Source organism: Rhinolophus sinicus, chromosome 1, assembly GCF_057876585.1.
Source record: "Rhinolophus sinicus isolate RSI-liver-muscle chromosome 1, RSI-T2T, whole genome shotgun sequence".
In the NCBI taxonomy this organism is placed as follows: Eukaryota; Metazoa; Chordata; class Mammalia; order Chiroptera; family Rhinolophidae; genus Rhinolophus; species Rhinolophus sinicus.
This window is the reverse complement of record NC_142501.1, coordinates 10746145-10770528: the sequence shown is the minus strand read 5'-3', so window position 1 is coordinate 10770528 and position 24384 is coordinate 10746145. Positions and strand designations below refer to the sequence as shown.

At 55.3% G+C, this 24384-nt stretch overlaps 2 protein-coding genes across 2 annotated transcripts in view; both read right to left on the bottom strand.

Annotated features, from left to right (window-relative positions):
• Positions 1-1483: 1483 nt before the first annotated feature.
• Positions 1484-6027, bottom strand: SLC16A8 (solute carrier family 16 member 8). The gene is made up of 4 exons (XM_019752956.3): positions 5814-6027; positions 4978-5121; positions 3923-4756; positions 1484-2004 (listed from the first exon to the last, which is right to left on the bottom strand). Exons 1-4 carry the CDS (start codon positions 6025-6027, stop codon positions 1706-1708), a joined length of 1491 nt encoding a protein of 496 aa, XP_019608515.3. The 3' UTR covers positions 1484-1705.
• Positions 6028-8971: 2944 nt separating this feature from the next.
• The window catches only part of BAIAP2L2 (BAR/IMD domain containing adaptor protein 2 like 2), a 28713-nt gene continuing 13300 nt past the window's right edge, over positions 8972-24384 (bottom strand). Inside the window, exons 5-14 of the mRNA XM_019752980.3 lie at positions 23416-23487; positions 23086-23202; positions 21772-21918; positions 14078-14230; positions 13582-13720; positions 13181-13415; positions 10755-11000; positions 10251-10458; positions 9647-9690; positions 8972-9448 (exon numbers count right to left, since the gene is read on the bottom strand). Of these exons, the coding sequence (XP_019608539.3) occupies positions 9373-9448; positions 9647-9690; positions 10251-10458; positions 10755-11000; positions 13181-13415; positions 13582-13720; positions 14078-14230; positions 21772-21918; positions 23086-23202; positions 23416-23487 (1437 nt within the window). The 3' untranslated portion in view covers positions 8972-9372. The remainder of the gene's footprint in view (positions 9449-9646; positions 9691-10250; positions 10459-10754; positions 11001-13180; positions 13416-13581; positions 13721-14077; positions 14231-21771; positions 21919-23085; positions 23203-23415; positions 23488-24384) is intronic.

The window sequence follows — 24384 nt, the reverse complement described above, 5'->3', positions numbered from 1 at the left end:
TCCGTGCCTTTGCAAAGGGGTAGAAATAGGGTGACTGTCCTGCCCACCTGGACAGTCCCAGCCCACAGCTGTGGTCCCCGTGTAATTAGTAGTAGTGGCCCTGTTCACTTTCAGAGTGCCCGTTGGGACAATGAATTACATGGTCATCCTGAGAATGGGAGAGAATGCAAGAGTCCAACGTGGGGCAGAGGGTTTTGTCTTACTAGCTTTGAGTATGTGGGTCCCAGCCAGAAACCTGAATGGGATTGTCAGGTAGGAGTGGGAGCATGGAGGGAGGAAGGGACTGTCACCAGGATCTACATGGGTCCCTTAGAGCTGTCAGATTGCACCCCCTGTGAAGGGGCAGCCAGCATGGAGGTCAAAGGCACAGACTGGAACTGACAGCCTGGATTCCCGTCGCAGCCTCTGTGACCCAGGACTACTCCCCAGCTTCCCCGTGCCTCAGTTTCCCTATCTGAGTGTGACTAATAATGGTACCTACCTCATTCGGTTAGGAAGATTGGATGAGTTACCATCTGTAAAGGGCTTGGCACAGTGCCGGGCACAGTCGGAGCTCTTGGAGTGTTTGCAAAAGAAGACGTATTCACTACTCTAGGGTGAGGGCCAGGCATCTGCAGGGGCTCCCACACTTCCCTGGGGCCCGGCTGGAAAATGAGGCCAGCAGGGAAGCGTTCCCGTGGGATAGGCTCTGCCAGGGGTCTGCAGTGGAAGGCTTCTTCCTTCACTGGGGCCTGGTCACCACACAAGATTTGGAGGGAAGGAGGCAAAGAAAGGGGTGTCAGTGGGAAGAGGATACGTGCAGAGGGAATGAACCCTGAGTCCTCCCAGGCAGGATGAGACCTGCACTTGGATCAAAGTGTGAGGTCAAACGTTGAAGTGCAAGAGAGGAGACATCCTTGGGACTCCCCACGAGGGAAGCAGGTGCCAGGCAGCCCGGAGAGTCCCAGTGGTGTCCACAGGGACACGAATCTAGAGCAAAGTCCCCAGGATACCCAAGTTTATCTCCTAGAGAGACTTGGGGCTCAGCTGGGAGAGGGACACAGGGTAGGTGCTGGCCCCACGCTCCTGGATGCCACAGGATGGAGTCATTTACTGTCAACCTTCGTGTGCGAGAGGAGCCCAAGCCTCAGGACAGGAATTCTGCCCCAGCCCTCCACTGCGCACCTAAACTCTCTCACAGATGGTCCTGGGCCCCTCCCTGCAAGCAGCGCCACCCTCAAGTGGGAGGTGCTGCCAGCGGGCAGAGCTTGGGCTGGCAGGAGCTAAGTGCCAGGTGCACCCCCAGCCCTAGTGCCTCTCAGTCTGGGAACACCTTTCCCCACCCTTCCTCCATCTCTGCCACTTCCTCCCCAGTAGCTGCCAGGTCTGAGGGCCATGGGAGAGCTTCTCAGACACCGCCCCCCCCATACCCAGTTACAGCCAGAGCCGCAATGGAGGTGCAGGAACAGAACCTTCTGTCTTTCAGCTGAGCTTTATGAACTTGTTTCACATGGCCCAACTGCTTGACTGAGGGGGGACAGGACCTAGCCGTGGCCCACTGGGCAGATGAGGGACAGAGTCCCCACCCGAACCCCTGGGGGTGACCTCCCCAGAGCAGCCTCCCATGCCAGGCTCTCTTGGGGCAGCCGGGGCTCTGAGAGGGGAAGCCCTGTTCCTAGAGTCAATGGCCACCCAGCCTGGTGTACCCGAGCTACACAGACTCAGTCTAGCCCTGGCCTGGCTCTGCCTCCATGTCGGGTTCCGCTGGCCCAGTCCCAGGGCGCGGCACCTCCCGGGCCTCCAGACCACCAGGCTCCTCCGTGGACAGGGGCTCTGAGTCCCCTGTGGCCTCAGCGTCCTCTGTGTCACTGGCTCCACCCTCGGTGCCTGGGCTGGGTGGGGCATCCTGAGAGCTAGGCAGGCAACAGTTGGTGGCGACAGCCATGAAGACCCCGGCCAGGGCCACCTCAGAGCCAGCCAGGTAGAAGATGATCTCGTAGGTCTTCAGTGCGTCCACCAGGCGGCCTGGGGTGGGAGGGAGGGTGAGGTAAGGGTCTGTGGGGGACCTCACCCTTTACCTCCCACCCCACATCCCCAGATAAAGGGTGGTGCCCTCAATTTGGTGGGGCTCATGGGTGACACACACACTTGCCCAATTTTTATTCCCATTTTACAGATGCAAAACCCCATGCAGGCACTGCTATTTGATACCTTAAAAATGTCACTTCACTTCCCTGGATCTCAATTTCTTAAGTGACATGGAGCCTTTGGTGAGGCAGCACTTTTTACAGTTTACAAGGCAGCCCCTCTACCCTCAGATCCAAGCACACGTGTGCCCTGTGAGCTGCCCACCTGGGGATATTTGGGGTAGGAGTGGGGAAGGGGTACTGGGCTCAGCCTCACTCTTCTGGGGGCCCCTAACTCTTGCTCTTTCCACCTAATACTCAGGGGCCTGTCTCAGCTCTCCCACTGCCCCCTCCCCACACACCCCCAGGCCTGCACCTCTCAGAAAGCCCCGGACCCCACACTGAGCTCAGTACAGCTGGGGCAGGGTTTGTGAGTCAGTCCCTCCTTTTTCCTTCTCTTTACTTTCCAATTTTTCTATCCCAGGCACATTTTACTGTCAGGAAAATCTCTAAACTGCAAATATTTTCCCCTAAAGTGTGGTTTCTTCATGAGCTCCCCATTCTCACGGGGACATTCTTGTGGCTGTCCGCACAATGCTGTGACCCTCGGTCAGCACTTCTGTGGCCTGGGGGAAGTGGCCCTCTGAGCCCTCTGAGCAGTACTCCCCCAAACTTGCCTTCCTGGTCCCTATCCCACCAACACAGCCCTGTAGTGGCCTTCACCTTATCACTCATGTGCCTCTTCTGCCTATTAGATCCACCCCAGGGTCAAACATGAAAATGTAAGACGGTCTCTGAGCCTCTGGGGGCGGGGGGGCTGGCTTTGTGGCTTTCTGTGCTGAGCTCGGGGGTCTTCCACACACAAGTTCAGGGCCTTTGGGGTTCCTATGGGGTCGGGTGAGATGATGACGGCACTCAGCTAGCCCAGCCTTGGAAGGATGGGCTGCTCACCCCATCTCAGGTGCAGATGGAGCCCCAGCAAAAGTGGCCTCCCTCTGCCATTGCTCCACCCCACAACCGACCTCAGCTCCCTGCTCACAGGCAGACTTCCTGCTGCTTCAGCAATCACCCAACCCAGGAAGACCCTAATGTCCCCCACTCCACCATTCTGGTCCCAACTCCTGCCTTATTTCCCCCAGACATTTACCCTGCGCCCTCTTCTGTGAGGCTTGCCCTTGCCTGCAGGAAGCCCTCCCTGACCACCCTCATCAGGATATTTCCTAAGAGGTGATGAGTGTAGAGTGCCCTGCAGGCAGTGTGCACAGGGGAAGACCCCAGCACCCCTCTTTCTCCATGTGAGCACACTGAGAACTCCAACTCTGCTCCTGGCCCCAGGGCTGGTTCCCTGAAGACACTGTCCCTATTCCAATCAACCTTAGAGGCTGGGGAGATTAAAGCACTCAATACAGTGTTTCAAAGGTGTGGGCATTTAGCACTGGGCAGGGCCCTGCTCTCATTCTGGGACTGCAACTTGTACTGTGTCTCTGTGCCTCAGTTTCCCCATCTGCAAAAGGAGAATAAGTATTTGCACTTCACAGGCCTTTGTGCCAACAGCTGGAAATGACCCCGTCGTTCAGCAGCTATCGGTGTTGGGCTGTTCCTGGCACCTTTCCTGGTGTTTCCATCCCCACCCAGGTGGTACCAGCTTGGAGGAGGGGCTAATTGGCCATGGGAAGGGGAGTCCACCCCATCAGGCTATGTCAGAGGAGGGGTCCCTTCCCCTAATTCCTGTTCCATCTGGGACAGGAAGGCAGTTTCCCTTGGATTTAGGGGCACCAGGCCGCTCCACCGCCCCCCCCTCCTCCTGCCAGGCGCACCGGCAGAGGGCGGTCCGATGAGCACAGCCAGGGCTTCAACGAGCAGCACCAGGCCCAGCGCACTCGGAAAGCGGTGCGCACCCACGGCCGCCATGAGCACCTCGAACTGCAGCGCGCCCACCATGCCATAGGAGAGGCCGAAGGCGACGCAGAAGGCGACGAGGGCGCCATAGGAGCGCGCGCGCGCGCTGCTCAAGTCCGTGAGCCCATTGGCCAGCAGAGCCAGGCTGAAGAGGTAGGCGACGTGCGGCCGCAGCCGAGCCAGGCCGGCCAGGGCGCCGCACGCTGGCCGCGCCACGATGTCCACAAAGCCCACGATGGAGAGCAGGAAGGCGGCGTCGGCGTCAGGCACGCCCGCGTCCTTGGCGTAGTTCACCAACAGGATGGCGGGCACGAAGAGCCCTAACGCCATCAGGAACTTGGTGACCGCGTACACCGCGAAGGCGCGGTCGGCGCACACGGCCACGTCCAGCAGGCGTCGGCGGGGCCGCCCGCCAGGGGGCGCCTCGCGCAGGCTCAGCCCGGCGCGGTCCGCCTCCGCCTCCGCCTCTCCCGGGGCGTCGCTCGCGCTGTCCCGGCGAAGCCGAGGCCCGGGCCCCGGCGGAGGCCGCATGACCGCGCCGCACGCGCAGCAATGCAGCAGGAGGCCGCCGAGCAGCAGGAAGCCGCCGCGCCAGCCGAAGCGCTCGAGCAGCTGCTGGCCCAGCGGCGACAGCGCCGACAGGAACACGGGGCTGCCGGCTGCCGCCAGCCCGTTGGCCAGAGGCCGCCGCCGATCAAAGTACAGCCCCAGCATGATGAGCGACGGCTGGAAGTTGAGGGCCAGGCCCAGGCCTGCGGGCGAGGCGGCGCTGTGCGGGGCTCCCCAGGCTGCCACCACCCCATAACAGGAGGGAGGGGCGAGGCCCCACCTGAACCGGCGACCCCGGGGAACTGAGCAGATGGACTTGTAGGACGGCCTCTTGTGGGGAAACTGAGGACAGGAGTTCTTGCAGCAAGGGCTCCCAATCCCCACCCACAGCCCCGCAGGGGCGGAGAGCAGTGGGCACCCTCACCTGTCAGCACCCCAGCCGTCAGGTACAGTTCCAGGAGACTTGTGGCAAAGGATGCTAGGACCATGCCTGCCGAGGCCAACAGCCCACCCATTAGCATCACCGGGCGGCAGCCAAAGCGATTCACGAGGATGCTGGACACCGGGCCTGTAGGCAGGGAAGGGTCACCCCTCGGGCTGGCCCAGTCCTCTCCGTTGGACACACTCCAGGCTTTGCACCTCCCAGTTCCAAGTGTAAGGAACCCAGAGGGCGGTGTCTAGCCAAGGTCACACAGCTTGGCTGGGACAAACCAAGGAGACAGTACCCTATGGGGGACTCAGGAGGGACCTGTCCCAGCGCAGAGTTCCCCATCCCCACCCCTCGTGAGAACAGGGAACCCAGAGCATAAGGGTCAGACCCCACTGCCTTATCTTCATAGCTTGGAACCCTGGCTTGGCTGCCTTGCTCCCCAGCCTCCCCCACCCCTCATGCTGTTTAGCCGGGATAACTCCAGTAATAACCCTATCTCCACAGGTGGTTGGAGCCTGGGGGGAACAATAATCTCATTTAGATCTCAGTTTCCCCACCTGTAACTTAGGCAGGTGTTGGGCTTTTGGCAGGAATGGTGGGGGCCCTGCCACTGGTCAAGCTTTCTGGGGCAGCCACCTGGGTGCGGGCTCCACTTCCGGCTGCTGCCCCCTTCCTCCCCTCTCCTCCCCTCTCTCTGGTGCCAGCCTTCCCACAGGAAGGAAAGGTTTCTGTGTCCTCCCGAAGGGGCCCCGGGAGATTCTCAGGAGGTTGAGTGTCTCCTGGTCCCTAATCCGCACCCCCAGTCCTGGGCCTGGGGAGGGCGCACTGACCGGTGCCGTAGAGCATGGCAAGCATGATGGAGGACACCCAGGCCATGTCACTGTAGCCGGCACCGAAGTCACGCATCAGTGCGCGGAAGAAGACGCTCACGGCCTTGGGGAAGCCATAGGCGAAACCGGTGACCACGAAGCAAGCGCCTAGCACGGCCCAGCCCCAGCCGCCATCTGGGGGGCCCACGCCCCGCCCGGGACCACCAGCGCCCATCACCACTGCCTCTGCTGGAGGAGGGGAGACAAGAGTGAGCTCGAGTGTCTGTAGCCCAGACAAGGAAGGGGGATGAAGATGAAGCGGCAAAACCAAGGCACGGGCCTGCTCACGTGAGCCTTGCTCAGGGAATGAGGCCAGGCGGGTAAACCGTGCTGGGACCTCCCCTCCTCCAAGGGCTGTGTGAAGAAGGACAGGAGTATAGTAGATCCCTACCCACCTGAGTCTTGACTTCAGGATGGCTCACTCTGGAGGGTGGGCACTCCTTGCTCCTCAGGACCTAATGGTGGCAGGAGAGGGGCGGCCAGTGTGTGGGTGGGGACCTCTAGTGTTCCCAGTGTGCATGTTTGAGGGTTTCAGTGGAGTAGGGCCCAAGTGGGCCCCCTGTAGTAGGAACCCTGCCCCCATCCGGCTGGCTTCACTTTTTAGTTAAGCCGTGAATCACACCCGTGCAGCGTGAGCTCAGAATGCCTCCGGGATGCCCTGCCCTGGTTCCCGGCCAGCACCTTGTAGATGCTTGCTAGTCACAAACTCCATTGCTCAGCATTTTCCCCAGGTTACTCCCCCCACGGTTCTTGGATCCCTGGCACCACAAGAGATACGATGACAGAAGGGGGCATCATGAAAGAATACATCTCTGGGACTGTCCTGCAGCCTCTGGGAGAGTTCCCTGATTTTCCCTTAAATACCCCCAGCGGTCTGATAATGCGAGGCAGGTTTTGGAGGTGTTAACCCGCTGCCTTCTCAGACCACCGGTGCTCTGATAATAAACGCTTATTCTATGACCCACTCCTGTGTGGGTCTATTGGCTGAGCGGTGCAGGCAGCACCAGCCCCAGCCCCAGCTCGGTATGCCCTCCAGTTACATCAGGACAAAGGAACAAAGTGAGGGACAGGCACTAGCAGCAAACGGGTAGTTTATGTTCCTCCTTGGCCTTGTGGTGTGTTCCTAATTTTCCTCTATGATCCAGAGAGACTACTGTCATTAGAACATTATGGGGAAAAAACAAAAAGACATAGCAGAACATTAGCCTTGTCTCAGAAGCCATGGAAGCTGAATTCCAGTTCATCCCAGCTTGGCCGTGGATTTCCCCTGTGAGTTGGACAGGTCCCCAACCTCGCTGAGCCTCAGTTTCTGCACCTGTAAGATGAGTGATCACCCCAGGCCAGCAGAGAATCTTGGGGTGGCGGTTGGAGCTCTGGCTCCCACTGTACAGATGGGGATCTTTGAGGGGGCAACAGGAAAGAGACATTCTGCCCTGCAAACCCCTAGCAGCCTCCCAACCCCTAATATGCAGACACTGGCTCTGAAGCCTCTCACACTCCTGGAGCTTGGACCTGGGGTTCACACAGCATCCCCATGTACCCCCAGAACAGATGAAGAGGGTGGGCCTCAGAGACAGGACCGAACCCCTGCCCCACAGGGAGCCCCTCCACACCTGGGGTCTCCCTCAGCGTCAGACAATGCCAAGGACCTGTGGGTCTCTGGGACTCTGCCCCTCCCCCACCAGGACCAGGTTCTGGCTTTTCCTGCCTTTCGTCCTCTCGTTATGGGACAAGAGGGTGGTCCCTGGTAGCCCTCGCCCCATACTCACCAGAGCTGTCCAGCGGGTTTGGGTGTCTAGCCTCACATCTGAGGCCTGCAGGGAGGGGCCACCCCACTGGCCCCTCCGTGAAGCCTAGCCAGATGGAGGGGGGCACAGCTGAAGGCGTTTATTGATGGCAGATCAGCAGCTGGCCCGGCCTTCACCCCTACAGCTCCACAGCTAGCTACCCCAAGCCCGGGCTTAGAGTACTCCCCCACCCCTACCTCCTCTAAGAGGCTTTAGCCTGGGAGAGGAGAAGGGACAGGGCAGAGTCCAATCTTGGGGCCCCCTGTCCCAGGCCTGCCCAGGTTGAGCTACACAGATAAGGAGGTCCCGCTACCTCCTAGAGCCCCAGGTAGGCAGAGGACACAGAGAGCTCTGCCTTGGGGGTCCTAGTGGTCCTGGGGGCAGAGCCCTGCCTGGGAGAGACCCCCACCACTCCTAATCACCTGAATTCCTTGCCTGCTCCCCACCCCCAGGCCACATTCCAGGAGGGGCCTCTGTGGCTTTTCCCTGGATAAAGCTAATCCAGGAGGAGAGCCTGGGACTGAGGGGGTGGGAAAGGGCAGAACAAAGGGTGCTGTGTCTCAGGCCTCCAGAGGGTGACTTGCTGGTGGTCCTGGATCTTGGCCACTGCCACCCCTCCTGCTCTGGAGAGGCAACTATTTCCTGGGTAACCCACAGCAGAAATTAGGGCTGGAGCTAGAGCTCGAGGGCTTTAGGACAGACCTAAAGACTTGCTTAGGGCAGACAGGTGGCTCAGTTGGTTAGAGCGCGAGCTCTGGGCAACGGGGCTGCTGGTTCAATTCCCACATGGGCCAGCGAGCTGCGCCCTCCTAAACTAGAATGAAGTAAATGAGCTGCCGCTGAGCTCCTGGATGGCTCAGTTGGTTGGAGCGCGGGCTCTCAACCACAGGTTGCCAGTTCGACTCCCGCAAGGGATGGTGGGCTGCGCCCCCTGCAACTAGCAACAGCAACTGGACCTGGAGCTGAGTTGCGCCCTCCACAACTAAGATTGAAAGGACAACAACTTGACTTGGAAAAGTCCTGGAAGTACACACTGTTCCTCAATAAAGTCCTGTTCCCCTTCCCCAATAAAATCTTTAAAAAAAAAACCCCAAAAGACACAGTAAGCGCGAAACATATGAGGCTATGGTGGTATAACAGCGTACTGTGTTACAGCAAACTTAAAAAAAAAAAAAGACTTGCTTAAAAAGACGGATGTGAGGGGCTGGGAGTGAGGGAGGCCTCCCAAGCAACTACCATTGGTCTTCAGGACCTCCTGGACTCCGTTCTCTAGTGGGAGGTCTCTACCCCAACTCCTGCCCGGACCCCCAAATCAGACACCCCCAGTCCTGCTGCCATGTCCACTTGCTTTATTTCTCACTGTGTACAAAAGTTAAATGGGGACATGTGCGGGGCAGAGGAGGGGGTAAGGGGCTCCTCCCCACTGGGTTGGAGAAGGGGGAAAGAGGTTGGGGGCATGAGGTAGGCCCCCCAGGGAGAGTCCTGGGGCCCCTGGAGGGGAAGAAATGGTTCCGTCCCCCAATTCCGCCTGCTTTAGTTTGAAGGTCCCAGACCCCAGACCAGTGCCCTTGGAGCTTCTCAGTCTGGGGGTGCAGTTTGGGGAAGGGCAGCCACCCCCAGCATCAGGGCCCTGGCTTCTTGGATCCACTGCTGCTGCTTCTGCTGCCGCCATCTCTGGGCAGACCCTGGACAGGTGGGGTGGCGACCTCAGACCCCCGATGGAGGAAGGCGCCTCAGCGGATAAGGGGCGCTGAGCGGTCATTGGTGACAGTGGGACGCAGCTTTACGGTGGCAAAGGGGTTTGTGCCCCTGTGGGGAGAGAGGTTGGGGTGAGAGGGACCCAGGTCGTCAGCTGTCTGTGGGTCCAGGGAAGGCACTGGACACCTGAGCCAGGTATCCACCCCTACCTCCTGCCCCTATCCGGTCCCCTCCACTCACCCCTATCTTGTCTCGCCCCACAGCCCTCCACTGAGCCCGGTCCCCTCTGACCCCTGCTCAAGGACTCACCGAGGGAAGAGTTCTGGGGGGTGCTGCTCCCAGGACATAAGTTTCTGCAGTGGGGGTGGAGGAAGGGTTAAGTTTCGGGGCAAAAGAGCAAGAAAGCCCCTGTCCTTCCCTCTCCCGCTTCTAGAAGGGTAGAGAACTGGCCCAGAAGCCACTGCCGGGCTAGGCTTCTGGGAAACGCAGCCCCGGTATTCTGAAGCCCAGAATTCTGCAGGTTTCAGACCTGAGAAGCCTCTGGGCCAGAGACCATCTCCAGGGCTAAACATCGCCCCCCAAGATAAGATGGCGGGGACCACGTGGGAAGGTTCCCCCCAGGCTCTGACCCAGGACCTTGGTCTGGCCTCCCCTAGGGAGGCAGGGAGAACAGGCCTTTTCCAGTGCTCCCAGCAGGACACCTAGGCTCCCGTCCCTGAGACAAATGCTTCCCTCACCTGCTGCCCCAGACTCAGAGGCCCATCCCTCCCCTCCCTGCACAGATGGGCAGAGTGAGGCTGGGGTGGGAGGGCCCACTGCTAGACTCAGTGGCAAAGCAGAGAGGGTTACCTGGCCTCTGGTCCCTGTCCCTGGACAAGCCCAGGGTTGAGGACAGACTGGGGGAGGGGCTCACCTTGGCCTCACTGGCCACGCCCACGCTGCCCATGCTGCCTCGGCGGCTGCCAGGCAAGGGGGCAGGTGTGGGGCTGGGGGCGCGGCTTGGGACCCGGCTCTGGGTGCGGGAGCGGGACTGGCCGTCCCAGTACTCTGAGGACGCTGTGGAGTTGCCTGGCCGGTCCAGGAGGTCATCCAGGCTATGGCTGCCCCGGAGCGGGTAGGACCTGAATCCAGAGGAAGGAGAGGAGGGAAGGGGTCCAGGAGTCAGGTCCTGCTGCATCAGCCCCATCTGCTGGGCCCCTGCACCGTGTGAGAGGAGCCTGCTGGCCTGAAGGCAGTCCTGAGAGGAGGCAGAGGGCTGGACACCATGACCTTCATGGTAGAGAGATGGGGCGCCCTTGTCCAGAGGCTGAGGGGGCTGGGTCCACTCAGGACTGCAACTCACAGATACACCCCCTAGCGGGCGGGGCCACCCCCACTGGAGTCCCCACCCCTACTCCACGTCTGACCACTCAGGTACCTGGAAGGTAGCTCATTCATAGGGCTCATGGGGTTCATGGAGGTCACCGGGGTCAAGGGGTTCATGGAGGTCACGGGGTTCAAGGCATTCATGGGGTTCATGGAGGTCACAGGGCTCAAGGCGTTCATGGAGTTCATGGGGTTCAAGGCGTTCATGGGGTTCATGGAGGTCATGGGGTTCAAGGCGTTCATGGGGTTCATGGGCACTTCCAATGGCTTCACATAGGCCTCGGGGAACCAGCCACTCCTGCGGGGCGGAAGCAGACAGTCCCATAAGCAAAAGGCTCAACAACAGTGAGGCCCAAACACCACGTCTAAGAGAAGCACACAGCACTGGCCCTGCTGCTGCGGGCCTCGCTCCAGGGGCTTTGCAGAGAGTAACTCATTTAATCCCTTGAGGAGGTCGTGGCATTCAAGGCCACCGGTCCAGCCTCATGTCCCACCAGGGGCGGGGGCACCTAAGAGGAGGAACTGGAAGTCCGAGCAGGAAAGCAGTGTGTCCAGGGACCTACGGTGACCGGTGACCGCTTCATTTCCTGCTCACTGAGCACCCACCGCATGAGGGCCCTGAGAGCAAGGCCCAGCCTGGCAGAGAGACAGACACCTGAAGAGATGTTTAGAAGGGTGACAGTGAAGGGGACGGGGGAGGGGACATCACAGGCAACTGCAGGAGTCCAGAGGAAGGGGCACCTGAGCCCTGGGTGCCTGACTCCCAATCCTGTGCTCTTTCCTTCTCAGCCCAGCTGCTGCCCTCTGGTTCGGGGGACCCCAGGCACCTGCTCATGGAGTCTGCCTGGCCAGAGGCTCATTACTGCACCTTCAGAGCAGCCAGAGTTGAGGGAGAGGCACTATGACCGACGTTTCTTAACCTTTTCAGACTCCACAGAATCCATCAGATTCTTTCAGAACATCTAGGAAAATGTCCTCCAAAAAGTCACCAAAACCCAATCAACAACATTCTCACATAAAGGTAGAACTAACTGGAGGTCATTTCAACTCAAACTGACAGAATCAAACCATTGCAGTACATTTTACTTCTGCTTTCACCATAAAGTGCCTACTGATGGTAAAACTTGCCATCATTTTCCCTAACCTGTGAGTCATAGAAAGAATAATCACGTCCGAGGAATGTGGTTTGAGAGCACCAGTTAGAAGGTTTTATCATCAGGTACCCAGGAAGTTTGGTACACCTGTTGCAGGGACTTTCGGGGTGACACCCTGCTGCCCTCTGACATGGGTCTGCAAAGCAGGTGTTTCTGCCATTCGTGTGCTTAGTCATCTGTCTCCCACTGGCCCATCCTTCCATTCCTGCTCCGTGTGGTCACCTGCCATCCACCCATCTGCCCATAGACCTCTGTGCCTAACTGCAACATCCTGTCCAGCATCACCCATGTGTTCGTCCACTCACTCATCCCTGACCCATGTGGGCAACCAGCCATGGATCACGAATTTACTGTGTATCCACTAATCCATCCATCACCACTTGCCCACCTGCCTGCCCTGCCACCTATCAACCCATTCACATACCTCTCCAATCACCATCAGCCAATGCATGTACCCCATATGCCTCCTCCCGTGCCCCCAACCACCCATTCGATCCCCACTGATCCACCCCTTACCTATCTGCTCACACGGCTGCATCTACCTGCCCACAGGACAATCCCTTCTGTCCACCATCCCCTAACCCGTATGCCACCCTCGCATGTACTGATTCCTCCATCCATGCATTCATTCATTCATGCCTCGATTCATCCCTGTCTTCCTTCATTCCTCCTCCCTCAGCAGGAGTGGGAGGGGTCACATAAGTCTGCCTATAAAGCCCTGTGGGGGGCACTGCCTGGCTCCAGCAACCTCCCACCTTCCCCCTTTCCCCAGCAGAAAGAGTGATCCCTGCACACTTCCCTTTTGTCTGCCAGCCCTTGCTCTCCTCCAGGCTTGCTGGTGACCACAATGTACTTCCCCATCCCCCCTTCCACTTGTGGTGTCAGAAGCAGCCCCGGTTTAGGTTCTTTAAGGATTCCCATTGTGCATGAGTGTGAGGGGGAGAGCACACTTGGCCTGCAAGCTCCCAGCACCGCCTCGGTGCCAGCCTGCGGAGGCCCACCCCATCCATCCCTCCATCAGAGCTCTGGTTGACTCTCAGGGTACAGAGGGGAAGCTGCCCCTCCCTCACAGTGTCAGGTGCCCAGCAGGTACCCGAGCAGTAAGCTTTCCGTAACCGTGTGAGAGAGCTTTCCCATTCCCCATCCTCTACCACCCCCTCAAAGGCCGAAACCCCGACCTCGGTAAGAAGGCTCTTCCTACTCCCACTGAATGGATGAGGGAGGCAGAAGAAGCCTCCCTCAGGGAAGTCTCAGTCGGAGGTGGAGTTCTGGACTCCCGGGGTCCTCTTTCCAACCCACCCCACGCCCCGGGGCTCCCACTCACGTGGAGGAGCCCTCCAGCTTGCCATAGAGCCAGCCGTTCTGGGCCTCCGGCACCAGCACCTCCACGACGTCTCCGGCCGAGAAGCGCAGCAGCGTGTGGTTGGCGCCCTCCGAGTGGGAGACGAGGGCGCGGACCCTCCTGATGCCCCCGCTGCCGCTGCCCCCGCTGCCCGAGCCGCCCGGGCGCTCGCCGAAGGAGTTGGAGCGCGAGCGCTGGGTGCTGGTGTAGAGTGAGGCTGCAGGGGCGGGAGAGCGCAGCGGCATGTTGGTGGGAAGTTCTCCCTCGCGTCTACCCTTGATCCCTCCCGCTGCAGCGCAACCTCCGTTCCTTTTCCCGAACCCCTGGTCCCCACCCTGTGTCCCCGGCCCTCCCTCTGCGCTCCGAGCGCCGGCGACACTCACAGGCAGACGGCGTCCGGGGCAGGGACCGGCGGTCTGGCTCCAGCTGGGACGCGGACCTCGCCTCGGTGGGCTCCGGGCCGTAGGAGCCGGAGCCATGCCGGCTGCGTGGGGAGCTGAACTCTCCCAGAGGCCTCTGGGGCTGCGAGGGGAGATGGGCAGGGGAGGGTGGGGCGGGGAGGGGCGGGGCCGAGGCGCCCTAGTCCAGCCCCCACCCCCAGTCCCAGCCGTCGGCGTAAGGGTTCAAGGGCCTGCGGCCCAGCCACCAAGGGGGCGCCGAGGCCGCGCCGGGGCGGAAGGGCCAGCTGGGGGCTGCTGCGTAGATCGGAGCCCTGGGTGGGAGGAGGCTCCAGGCGGAGGGCCTCAGGCCCCAGGGCCCCGCGGGGGCTGCCGGGGGCAACAGGGGCGCGGAAAGCGGTGGGGGCGCGAGTGGCGGCGCGAATAGCGGCGGGGGCGCGAGTGGCGGCGCGAATAGCGGCGGGGGCGCCCAAGGCCTCACCATGTCCAAGCGGGTGGGCGTCAGGCGGCCCGAGGGGTAGGGCGGCCCCAGCACAGGGCCCAGCAGGCCAGGGGAATGGGCGCGCGACGGGCTGCGGCTGGCCTCCGACTGCTCCTTCCACAGCAGCACACGGTTCTGGAGCACCCCCCGAGCCTGGCGGGGTGGGGACACAGGAGTCAGCCAGATCTGAGCAGCCCTCAGAATCCTGGGAACTCAAAAGTGGGAACCCTAGGCCTGGGGACTTGGGCCCTGCAAGCTGAGGATGAAAGGAAGGATTTTCTAGCTGTTAGGAGCTAAAGAACATGGTGTTGTCACTTTGGGTTCCCCCACCATCCAACGTCCAACCATCCCCCTCTTTTGTCAAAGTTCCCTCCTTTCTCTCTGAGGAGCTTCCCCTGCCCCCTCTCTGTGCTTTGGGCAGAGTTCTCCCACTGCCCCATACAGGGGTAGGAGTAGAACCCAGGCTGGCCACTCAGATTGCTCCATCCTCCTGACTACAGTGATGGACTCAGGGATGGCACTTACCCAAAAACTGTGACCAAAGAATCCAATCCCAGTACTCACCCTGGAACAATCTGGAAAAATATATTCTTTCACCTCATGGGGTTTGCTAAATAGGTGTAGTGAAGCCAACACAGGAAACTACAACTAAGCAACAGAGAATGGCAAATTTCCAATGACATCTTGTCTGCTCCTGGATCCTGCCACACCTGAAACCCTTGAACTTCCCAGTAACTCATGTAATAAATACATTTTCTGTTTAAATAAGTTTGAAGAGTGCTCTAAAAGAGGGCTTTCAAATACAGTTTTCGCAGTGCATCCCTGTAATCTACATATACATCCCTTTTCTAGTATGCCCAACACATGGGCATCTAATTCTGCTTGAATACTTTCAGGGACAGGAAATTCAGCAGCTGGCCATACGGTCCATAACAACTCGGAGGTGGGAGGGCTTTCAATGGTGGACCTGCAGTGTGTATTATTCATGTGTTTAATTTTGTGTTTTTTATGGTGCTTTGACATCCTGGAGTCTTGCTATTCCTGGAGACACTGCCCCTCCCAGGCCTAAATAATTCCCAGTGATAGTAAACAGTTTGCCCCTGAGCACGCCTTTTGTATGCAAACCAACCAATCCAAACCCATATCCCCAACCACTTCCTTTAACCCACACCAAACAAGCCAATCAAGCCAATATTTCTCCTGCCCTAAATCACACCAGAGCCAGGTACCAGACAATAAACACCACCCCTACAGCCCAGACAGAGCTCATTGAAATGATGCAAACCAGCCAGTCCTAGACTTGCTTAAACTCGCCTACCTTGCTTTGCTCATTCCTTCTGCGGAAACCAGAATAAAGGTCTGCGCCACACTTTCCCTTCACCCCTTCTGCCTGTTGACTAGCATCTGGTGCTTCCCCAGGTGGCCCTGTGTGGCACGACGTGACCCTTCTCTTGGGAACTGTGATGTGTAATAAAACTTGTTTCAGTGGTATTAACCTCTCCGTGTTGTCACTCGTCACCTCAATAAATTAAATCCCATGTACAATCAAAACACTGTACTCTCCAGTTATAAAGGGCTCTCCCTTAACTATTCAAACATCTCCCCGAAGGCCAAACTCAAGACTCTCACCTTAGTAATAATAAAAGCTTCCCTTTGTTGAGTATTTACTGTGTGCCAGGCCCAGTGTTAAAGGCTTTATTTGCATTATCTTACTTGAGTTTCACAACAGCCTTGGGAGGTAGGTGCAATAGGTGCAATTATGATCTCCATTTTATAGGTGCTGAGGGTCAGAGCCATTAATGACTGGCTCAAGGTCTCGCATCCGGTAAGCAGTGGAGTGGAAGCCTCCTGTGACTGCACCTTTCAATGATTTCTCCCTTCTCCCTGGCCCAGCTGCCGAGAACCACATAGTGAGCTCAGGCAGCAGAACAGAATGGCTCAGAGCCTCTTGTCCACTTGGTCACTAGGTGGACATCCTTCCCTCGCCTTGCATAAATAATTAGCAAAACAGCACAATGACAAAACGCCACAGATCTTTGTGAGCTTGTTTTGGAGGCAGTAAGCAGAGCGAGACCATTACGTTCTGCATACAGTATTTTTAAAAGGGTTTTGGTCCAGTTTGGGAACATTCAGTGCAGAGCGACTGCCAGGTACGAAGGGGTTCTAGGAGTAAAGGCCACAGCACCGAGGCGGCCTGCACAACACTCAGCTTCTCTGTTTTCCCTCAGCCCTGCCCCCAGGCAGGAGCCAGTGGTTGGGAAGAAACACCATAAGGTTTTCAAACCGTAAAGGAGACCACGGGAGAATTTTCAAAACATTTATGGAGTGGAAAAGCCATTCTAACTATGATACAAACCCCAGAAGCTATAAAAGAAAAGGCTGATAGATTTCACTAAATAAAAATAATTTTTTAATATGGCAAAACCTACAATAAACAAAGTCAAATGATAAATGGCAAAGAGGGAAAATATTTGCCAAGAAAGGGCTGGTTTCAGGAACATATAAAGAGCTCCTACAAATTAATAAGAAACATGGAGGAAAAGATACTGACATGTCACAGTAAAGGAAATGAAATGTCTCTGAAACATGAAAAGATGTCAATATCACTTATAAGACAAGTATCAAGTAAAATGACAGTGAGATGCCATTTTTACCTTTCTGATTAGCAAAGATCCAAATTTCTGCTCACACTGTTGTCAAGGAAACAGAACAGGGACTCTCAGACATTGCTGGTGGAAGTGTAAACTGGTACAACCAATCCTATATTCTTGGACTCACCAGTTCCATTTCTAGAAATGTATCCTGGAGAGATACTTGAACAAATGCAACAAACCCTGAGAAGCTAAGGGTGAGGCAGAAAGGCGTGTTACTGACTAGATTTGGACGAAGCAGGCACTGATCATGGAGACGATGAGGACACCTTATGATGCCAGGCAGTTACAGTTCTTTAAATCTTCTTCTAAATCTTGTGCATTCTGTTTATAGATATAGTAACAGGTAAATATGTGTGCTTAACTATCTTAGGAGTTAGATCTTGTATGTCCTAAAGTCCAGCTGGGTCAGACAACAGGCTACCTCTCCCCCATACTTAGAGGAAGTCTGGCGCATTCAATGCACGGCGCTCTCTTGAGGGGAGTTCACCCAGCAAGACGCAGCCAATGGAGGGTCAGCTCTCCTCTTAATGTTGGAGGTTAACAGTTGAGGATATAGGCAGAAAGGAGTTGCTTCCAAAGAAGATACAGAAACAGCCAATAAACACATGAAAAGACTTCAGCATCATTAGCCGTCAGGCAAATGCAAATCAAAACAACAAGATACCACTTCACACCCACTAGGGTGACAGTAATCAACCAGATGAAAATAGCAAGTGCTGACAAGGAGGCAGAGAAATTAGAGCCCTCACACCGCTAGAGGGAATGTAACATGGGGCAGCCACTGTGGAAGAGTCTGGAAGTTCCTCAAACAGTTAAACAGAGTTACCATATGACCCAGCAACCCCGTTCCTATGTACCCATGAGGAATGAAAACACGTCCACACAAAAACTCAGTTCTACTACACAGATGGCCGTAGCAACATTATTCATATAGCCAAAAAGTAGAAACAACCCAGGTGACCATCTATTAATGAACGGATAAAGAAAATGTGGTCTATCCAGACAATGGAATACTATTCGGCAATAAAAAGGAGTGATGTACTGACACACGCTACAACATGGGTGAACTGTGATGCTCAGTGAAAGAAGCCAGTGACCCAGGGCCACATATTGTATGATGCCATTTATATGAACTGTCCAGAAGCGGCAAGTCTTACAGAGACAGAAAGTAGATTAATGGTTGCCTAGGGCAGGGGTAGGGATGGGAGGTTTGGAGAATGACTGTTAACAGGTAGTGTTTTTTTAGGGGAAATGAACATGTGCTAAGCTTGATCCTAGCAATGGATGCACAACGCTGACTATATTAATACTAAAAACCATGGAATTGTACACTTTAAATGGGTGACTTGCATGGCGTGTGAATTATATCTCAATAAAACTGTTTAGAAGAATAAGATCCTTAGAGGATCACTCTGGGAAAGAACGGGCCTGGGGCTGGGTGTAGTGGTGACAGTGGGAGAAAGTCAGCTGGACCCAGAGGTCAGCCATGGGATCCAGCTGTGCCTCCCACCTCTGCTCAGCACCAGGGGCCCCTGGGTTCAGATGCTGAGACTCAGGGAGGGGCCTGGCAGGTGTAAGGACCCTGAGGTGGGGAGGCAGGAGTCTGCTGCTGGCCGTTAGGGGCAGCTGACTGCAAGCAGAGGGACCTCCTGAATGGTGGCTTTGGTTTTCATCTTTGAAGGGATGAACACAGGGCCAGGAGGACAGGATTCCAGGTGCCATCACTGCATCAACCTTGAGGCTCAGAGAAATGAAATCACTTGCTAGAATTTGCAGCCAGAGTTCAGTGGTTGGGAAACTGAACAGGAATACAAAGAAATCAGAACGAACACTAAATAAGAAAACAAAGAAATTGGAAGTAATGGAAAGTGCAATGTGGCGGGGGAGGGGCAGAGGAGCCCATGTTTGTGGCATCAGGGAGGAGAGGCTGGCTGGCTGGGTGGGTCAGGGACCTGTGCACTCTCTCAGGTGCAAAAGAGAGCCAGAGTGTGGCACATCATATGGGCTCCAAACGTATTTGTTAAATTAGTGAATGAATGAACGATTGCCATTGGAAAAATGCAGGGACAAAGTCGTCAATTTATGCGTATGAGGGAATGGTGGGAAGATGGTGTCCCAATGTCCCTGGCACCTCGTGCTGCAGATCCCATCAGCCCTCTTTCTGGAGGGGTCAACAGCTAGGCCAGGCCAGGCAGCCAGGCAGGCAGGCAACTCCACATGCCAGGAGGGCAATTATGAGGCTTTGGCCCCTGTTAGACCTTTACAGAAGAGAGCAGGACACGAGTTTGACCGCTGCTGGGCTGGCAGGGACCTGAGGACTGGCAGCTGAAAGGCCAAGCAAGGACTAGGACTCGGGGGCCAGAGTGGCACAGCCCACGGAGGCAATGCCGAGTGTCCTTCCTGAGTGTATCCTGGGAGGGGCTGCTGGCTTTCCTGAGTTCCAGGGGTCCACTGGGCTGCTGCTAACGAACAAGGTACCTCTTTGTAATTTAGAGACAGATGTCCCCTCTGGATGGACAGAGCCTGGTGAGAGGATGACCTCTTTATGCAAAGAAAAAGGTGCTCCTTTCTCCAGGCAAACACAGTCTGCACCAGCATGTTCAGCTTGGAAAGCAGAGCCCAGCCCTTCCTCTGAACCAGGCATGATTGTGCAGTGCACAACCTGCACAACCTTCCCTAGCAGCACTGTCGGCAGTGGTTCCCCACTTGAGTAGACTACATTAATCTCTATCTCTGAGGCTAGCAAGAGCTCATGCTTGCAACAGGAAGACCTGAGGCAGAATGAGGTCCCACTGGGGTCGAGATTGCTCCACTCCCCCACCGCCACATTTGCCAGCACCACCGCCTGGGTCCTTGCAGTTCAACTCAGCCCAGAGAAACGACAGGACCACGAGGAGGCGTAGGAATAAAACAGGGCATCTAAGAGGACCCAGTGGTCAGGGAGGAGAGCCCAGCAGACCACCCAGGCAGCTGGGAGAAGGGGGTAACAAGAACTTCACTTGAGCACTTGCTGCATAACAAAGACCTTCTTACAGCAGACAGAGCACAATTTTAAGATTTAAAATTGAACAGATGAGCTAAAAGAGAAAACAGTTCCATTGAGAACAGAGTTGGTGGCCTGACAAGTCAAGGGAGAAATATCTCAAAATACGGAGCAAAAATAAGTGAAATAGACCTGGTCATAGATGTGGAGGCCCAAATGACTGGAGTTCCAGAATGAGAAAAAGGATGGCAGAGGCATAATAATAATTGAAGAAACAGAAGAGGAAACAGCTCTCCTGCTATGAAGGAAGACGTGAGCCTGCAGACTGAAATGGCACCGACGCACTCGCTTAGGTGGTACATGGACCAGTTCCCGAGTCCCAAGGACCCAAAGAAAATCTCCAAGCATCCACAGAGAAAGAGCCAGTTACTTACAAGGAAAGGAGACAGATCAGGACCCAACTTAGCACCTATAACACGGAGCATAGAAACAGGAGAACATCATCTTGGACCGTAAGAAAAAAGGCCTGTGACTCTGGAGTCCTGCAGTCAGCTTGTATGCCACTCACGGGTCAGGGTAAAAGCAAGACATTTGCAGATATGCAAGGATTCAGGCGGTGTATCTGTAGAAAATACTCTTGAAAGTTCTCTAGCCACAGTAATCAATTAAGACAGAAACCTCAAGACAGTGGGATATAAAAAGGAGTGGAAGTAGCGGTGAGCAGTGTATCTGATTATATGTATGTGGAATATTAGTGGATGATAGTGCACTGGGCAGTGGCAAGTATGTAATATAAGTAAAGGTTCGTGGAATAGAAGGGCCGTGGTGCAATGAAATAACTAGTGAGAGTTTGGAACTAAAAGTCCTGAATTTTCTTGGCAAAACCAAGAGGTGGGGGTCAGGGAGCATGAAGGGAGGAGTAAAACCTTTCCAAAGGCCTCATGTCAGAGTACCAGGGAGGGCAGGACAATCCTTCTCAAGGTCTCATCTTACGGGGCTGGGAGGAGCAATGGACCGAGTAGTGGGGTGGTGGTGGTTAGTATTTAAAAAAAAAAAAGATGAATACATGTGACTATGGGGGGGTCATAAAATTAGATTATCACAGGTAGCGGTGGAAAGAACAGTTGAATTTCCAAATTAATAAAGGGGGAAAGGGAATGTATCGTAACTCAACCAAATTGACAAGAATAAGAATAGGAGAAAAAAAAGGAAATGACGAAGTAAAGACAGTTAAATCAAGTTATCCAAAAAGAATAAAACAGGCATATCAGTTGTTAGGTTAAATGGAATGGACTGAATTCCTCTTTTAGAAGGCATAGACTGTCAGACTGGTCAAACATAAAAAAACTGAGCTATATCTTAGTAACAGAAAACACATTTAAAACCGAGAGATTTTAAAAAAGATAAAAAAAATAATAAATAAGTGAATAAATAAACAAATAAATAAATAAAATAAAACAAAGAGACAAGAGAAGAGTAAGTAGAAAGGTCAATATTAATCTCAAAGTGGAATTAAAAGCATCAGACTGGATTATGAGAGACATTAAGTTCATAAATGGCAATATTTACAGAGAACGTAAAATACTCAAAAACCAACAGCACTAAACAACATGGCAGCTAAATACAGAAAGCAAAGTCCATTAGAAATCCAACGAGAAATGAAAATTTCCTATTGGTCTAGCAGATAGAACAAAGCAAGAGCATAGAAAATATAAATAATATGATAAAACTAATAGACAATAACTGAACCTACAAGTTAATGAATTTGTGAATGGTGAGTATATGCAAGCAGGAATGAAAAATAGATAGTTCCCACGTGAATGAATAAATGCATGGATTAGTGAATGAGTACGTGAATAAACAAATCATGAACGAATAAATGAATATCTGATGATATGAATAAACACAAAAACGAATACACAAAAAAATAGATGGAGAGAGTAAATAAAAACAATAGAGGGAAAGGGGTGGAAGGGAAGGAACATCCTGGGAGCAGCCAGCTGGCAGAGCACAGTCCCTAAAAGAGCTCCATTCGCTATCCCCTGGCCCCAGCTCACCCGGCCAAAAAACTGTAGGAAGGTATTGGAAAGTAGCAGGTGCTTCTCCGCCAGGAAACGATAGCGCCGCTTCTCTTCCAGTTCAGCGGCCCGCTGACTCTCCGACACGAAGGCCTGCATCTGCGCATGCAGCCGGTTCACGCTCTCCTGGAGAAAAGGGGCTTCTAGCTGGAGGCAGCGGTAAGTGCCTCATCCCACCCACCGCAGGTGCCAGCTGTCCGAAGGCTCCAGCCCGTCCTGACCCAGCAGCCTCCTCCTAGAAGCCTCCCCTGAGCACCAGGCCCATCCCAGCTCCCAGGCCTGCCATCTCCTGGGCATCCTTATCCTCATGAGCCTGGGCATTGCGACCCCCTGGCCCAGGTGTTTCTCACAGGCAGGGCTGGCTTCTGAGCCATCCATCTGCCCCAGCAACCAGCTCAGGGCCCAGCACAGAGGTGGGGCCCAGCGAGGTTGGTTTGATGAAAGTTCCAATGAGTTGATTAACAACCCCCTACTTGGGGGCTGACAGGTGGCTCAGTTGGTTGGAGTGTATCCTCTCAACCACAAGGTTGCTGGTTCAATTCCTGCAAGGGATGGTGGGCTGCACCCCCTGCAACTAACAACTGCGACTGCACTTGGAGCTGAGCTGCGCCCTCCACAACTAAGACCGAAAAGACAACAACTTGATTTGGATGGAACTGATGAGAGTCCTGGGAAAAGCACACTGTTCCCCAACAAAAAGTCCTGGAAATACACACTGTTCCCCTTCCCCAATAAAATCCCATTCCCCTTCCGCAATAAAATCTTTAAAAAAAAAACAATAACAATCCCTACTTGGAAGGGAAGATTTTGAAGAGAGATGAGCTTATTAAAGGAGCCAGAGGAGGAGGCAGGGAGGGGGATGGGGCCTTGTGGATAGAGGCCAGGGGTGGGGAGGAGGGGCTCAGGAGGAGGGCTGGCCTTAGCCAGGGGGCACAGACCTCTGCCTGGGCGGGAGGGAGGGGGAGGATGGTGGGGCTGCTGCTGGCTGACGCCTTTGCTGCACGTTCAGGAGCAGCATGACTGATGGCCTCGGGTGAAGTAGGAGAAGTGAGAGGGGTGCCAGGGTTTTGGAGGAGGCCTGAGGCACCTGGGGAGGGCAGGAAGTGACAGGACAGGATGCAGAGCTGAGGGTGTCCCTACAACCACTAACGGGGCTGGCTGACCTCTCCAGCTGTGCTCACCTCAGAGGGTGGGGCAAGCCACAGCCCTGGAGCTGGGTTGGTGCTTGGTGGGGGAGTTCAGGAGGATGGTAGAGGGTCCCCCCGAGCCCAGTGTTGCCCCCAGCCCTTGTACCTTCATCTCCCGCACATTCTTGTCCCGCTTTCGCTCCATGCGCCACAGATCAGACATGCACTTCTCCAGGTTGGCGGCTCGGTGGCGGTACTCGATCTCATAGTGCTGACGGCTGTCCTTGGGTGGGGTGGAGAGAGGAGGGAGACCCCCATGTCAAAGAGCTCAAGGCACCTGGCCCACGGGTCAGAACACTGGACAGGAGCCAGGGGGCTCAGCTGGGAACGCGTATAACCTGGGGCCAGCGCCGACCTCAATGTGCCCATCTATCAAATGGGAAGAGGTGGTTTGCCTGTGATGGGCAGGGGGCCGAGGTGGGGCAGCCAGACTCACTTTGATGAACTGCATGTCCAGCTTTGTGTTCTTCTCCATGTGCTGCAGCAGGTCTCCGTGGAATGTCTGCACCTGTGTGGCATGCAGGGCGGGGGTGATCTGAGCAGCCCTGCCATTCCCATGTCCCAGCATCCCTTGCACTGGCCATTCAGATACATTGCCCACCGTGCTCCTAACACACCAATCGTCAGAGAAATAGGCATAATAAGAGCACCTGGTTGGAGGAAGGATTGAGTCGTTAAATATGCAAAACATTTAGTGAAGTATGTTGCTCGAAACAGCCTTGATAAATGTGCCAACAGCTCCTGGTTCTCACTCTTAGTCTTAGTCTGGGCTTTGGTGATGCTGCTCCCTGTGCCTGGAACTTCCCACCCATCTTCAAAACCCAGCTTCCCTGCCCCCTCTGCAGGGCGGCCTTCCTGACTTCCCCAGGCAGAATCCATCGCTCAATCATTTTGTTTCTGGAATGCGTACACATTTGTTCATGGTTCATATTTCCAGCCAAAGGACGGAATTTCGCACTGGGCGTGTTCAGCCCCTTGGTATGAGCAGCGAGCGCTGTGGGCATGAACCAAATCTGACCCATCTCTGTGTCCTCTGCATGTGGGCAGGGCTGGGCCCATGAAAGCGCTCAGGACTGTTCAGGCCTTAGCGGTGGGGGTCAGATTTTCAGTGACAGGTGAGAAGGAGGCGCTGACCACCTGGGTGACCAGGAAGGCTACCGGGTTCACGCTCAGAACTATGCCCTAGTTCTGGTTCTGTCTGCAATTTTCTCTGTGACTTTGGACAAGTTGCTGCCCCTCGCTGGGCCTCAGTTTCCCCACAGGAAAGGCTTGGCCAGCTGCTCTCTAAGCTCCAGCCCTATGATCTCAATTAGCTTTGATTCTGTGGGCTTCACTGGTCACCTGGCACATTCCCTTTGCGTCCCCCATCAGTGTTCCACGTTCCTGGGTCACTCTGCATGGTTGG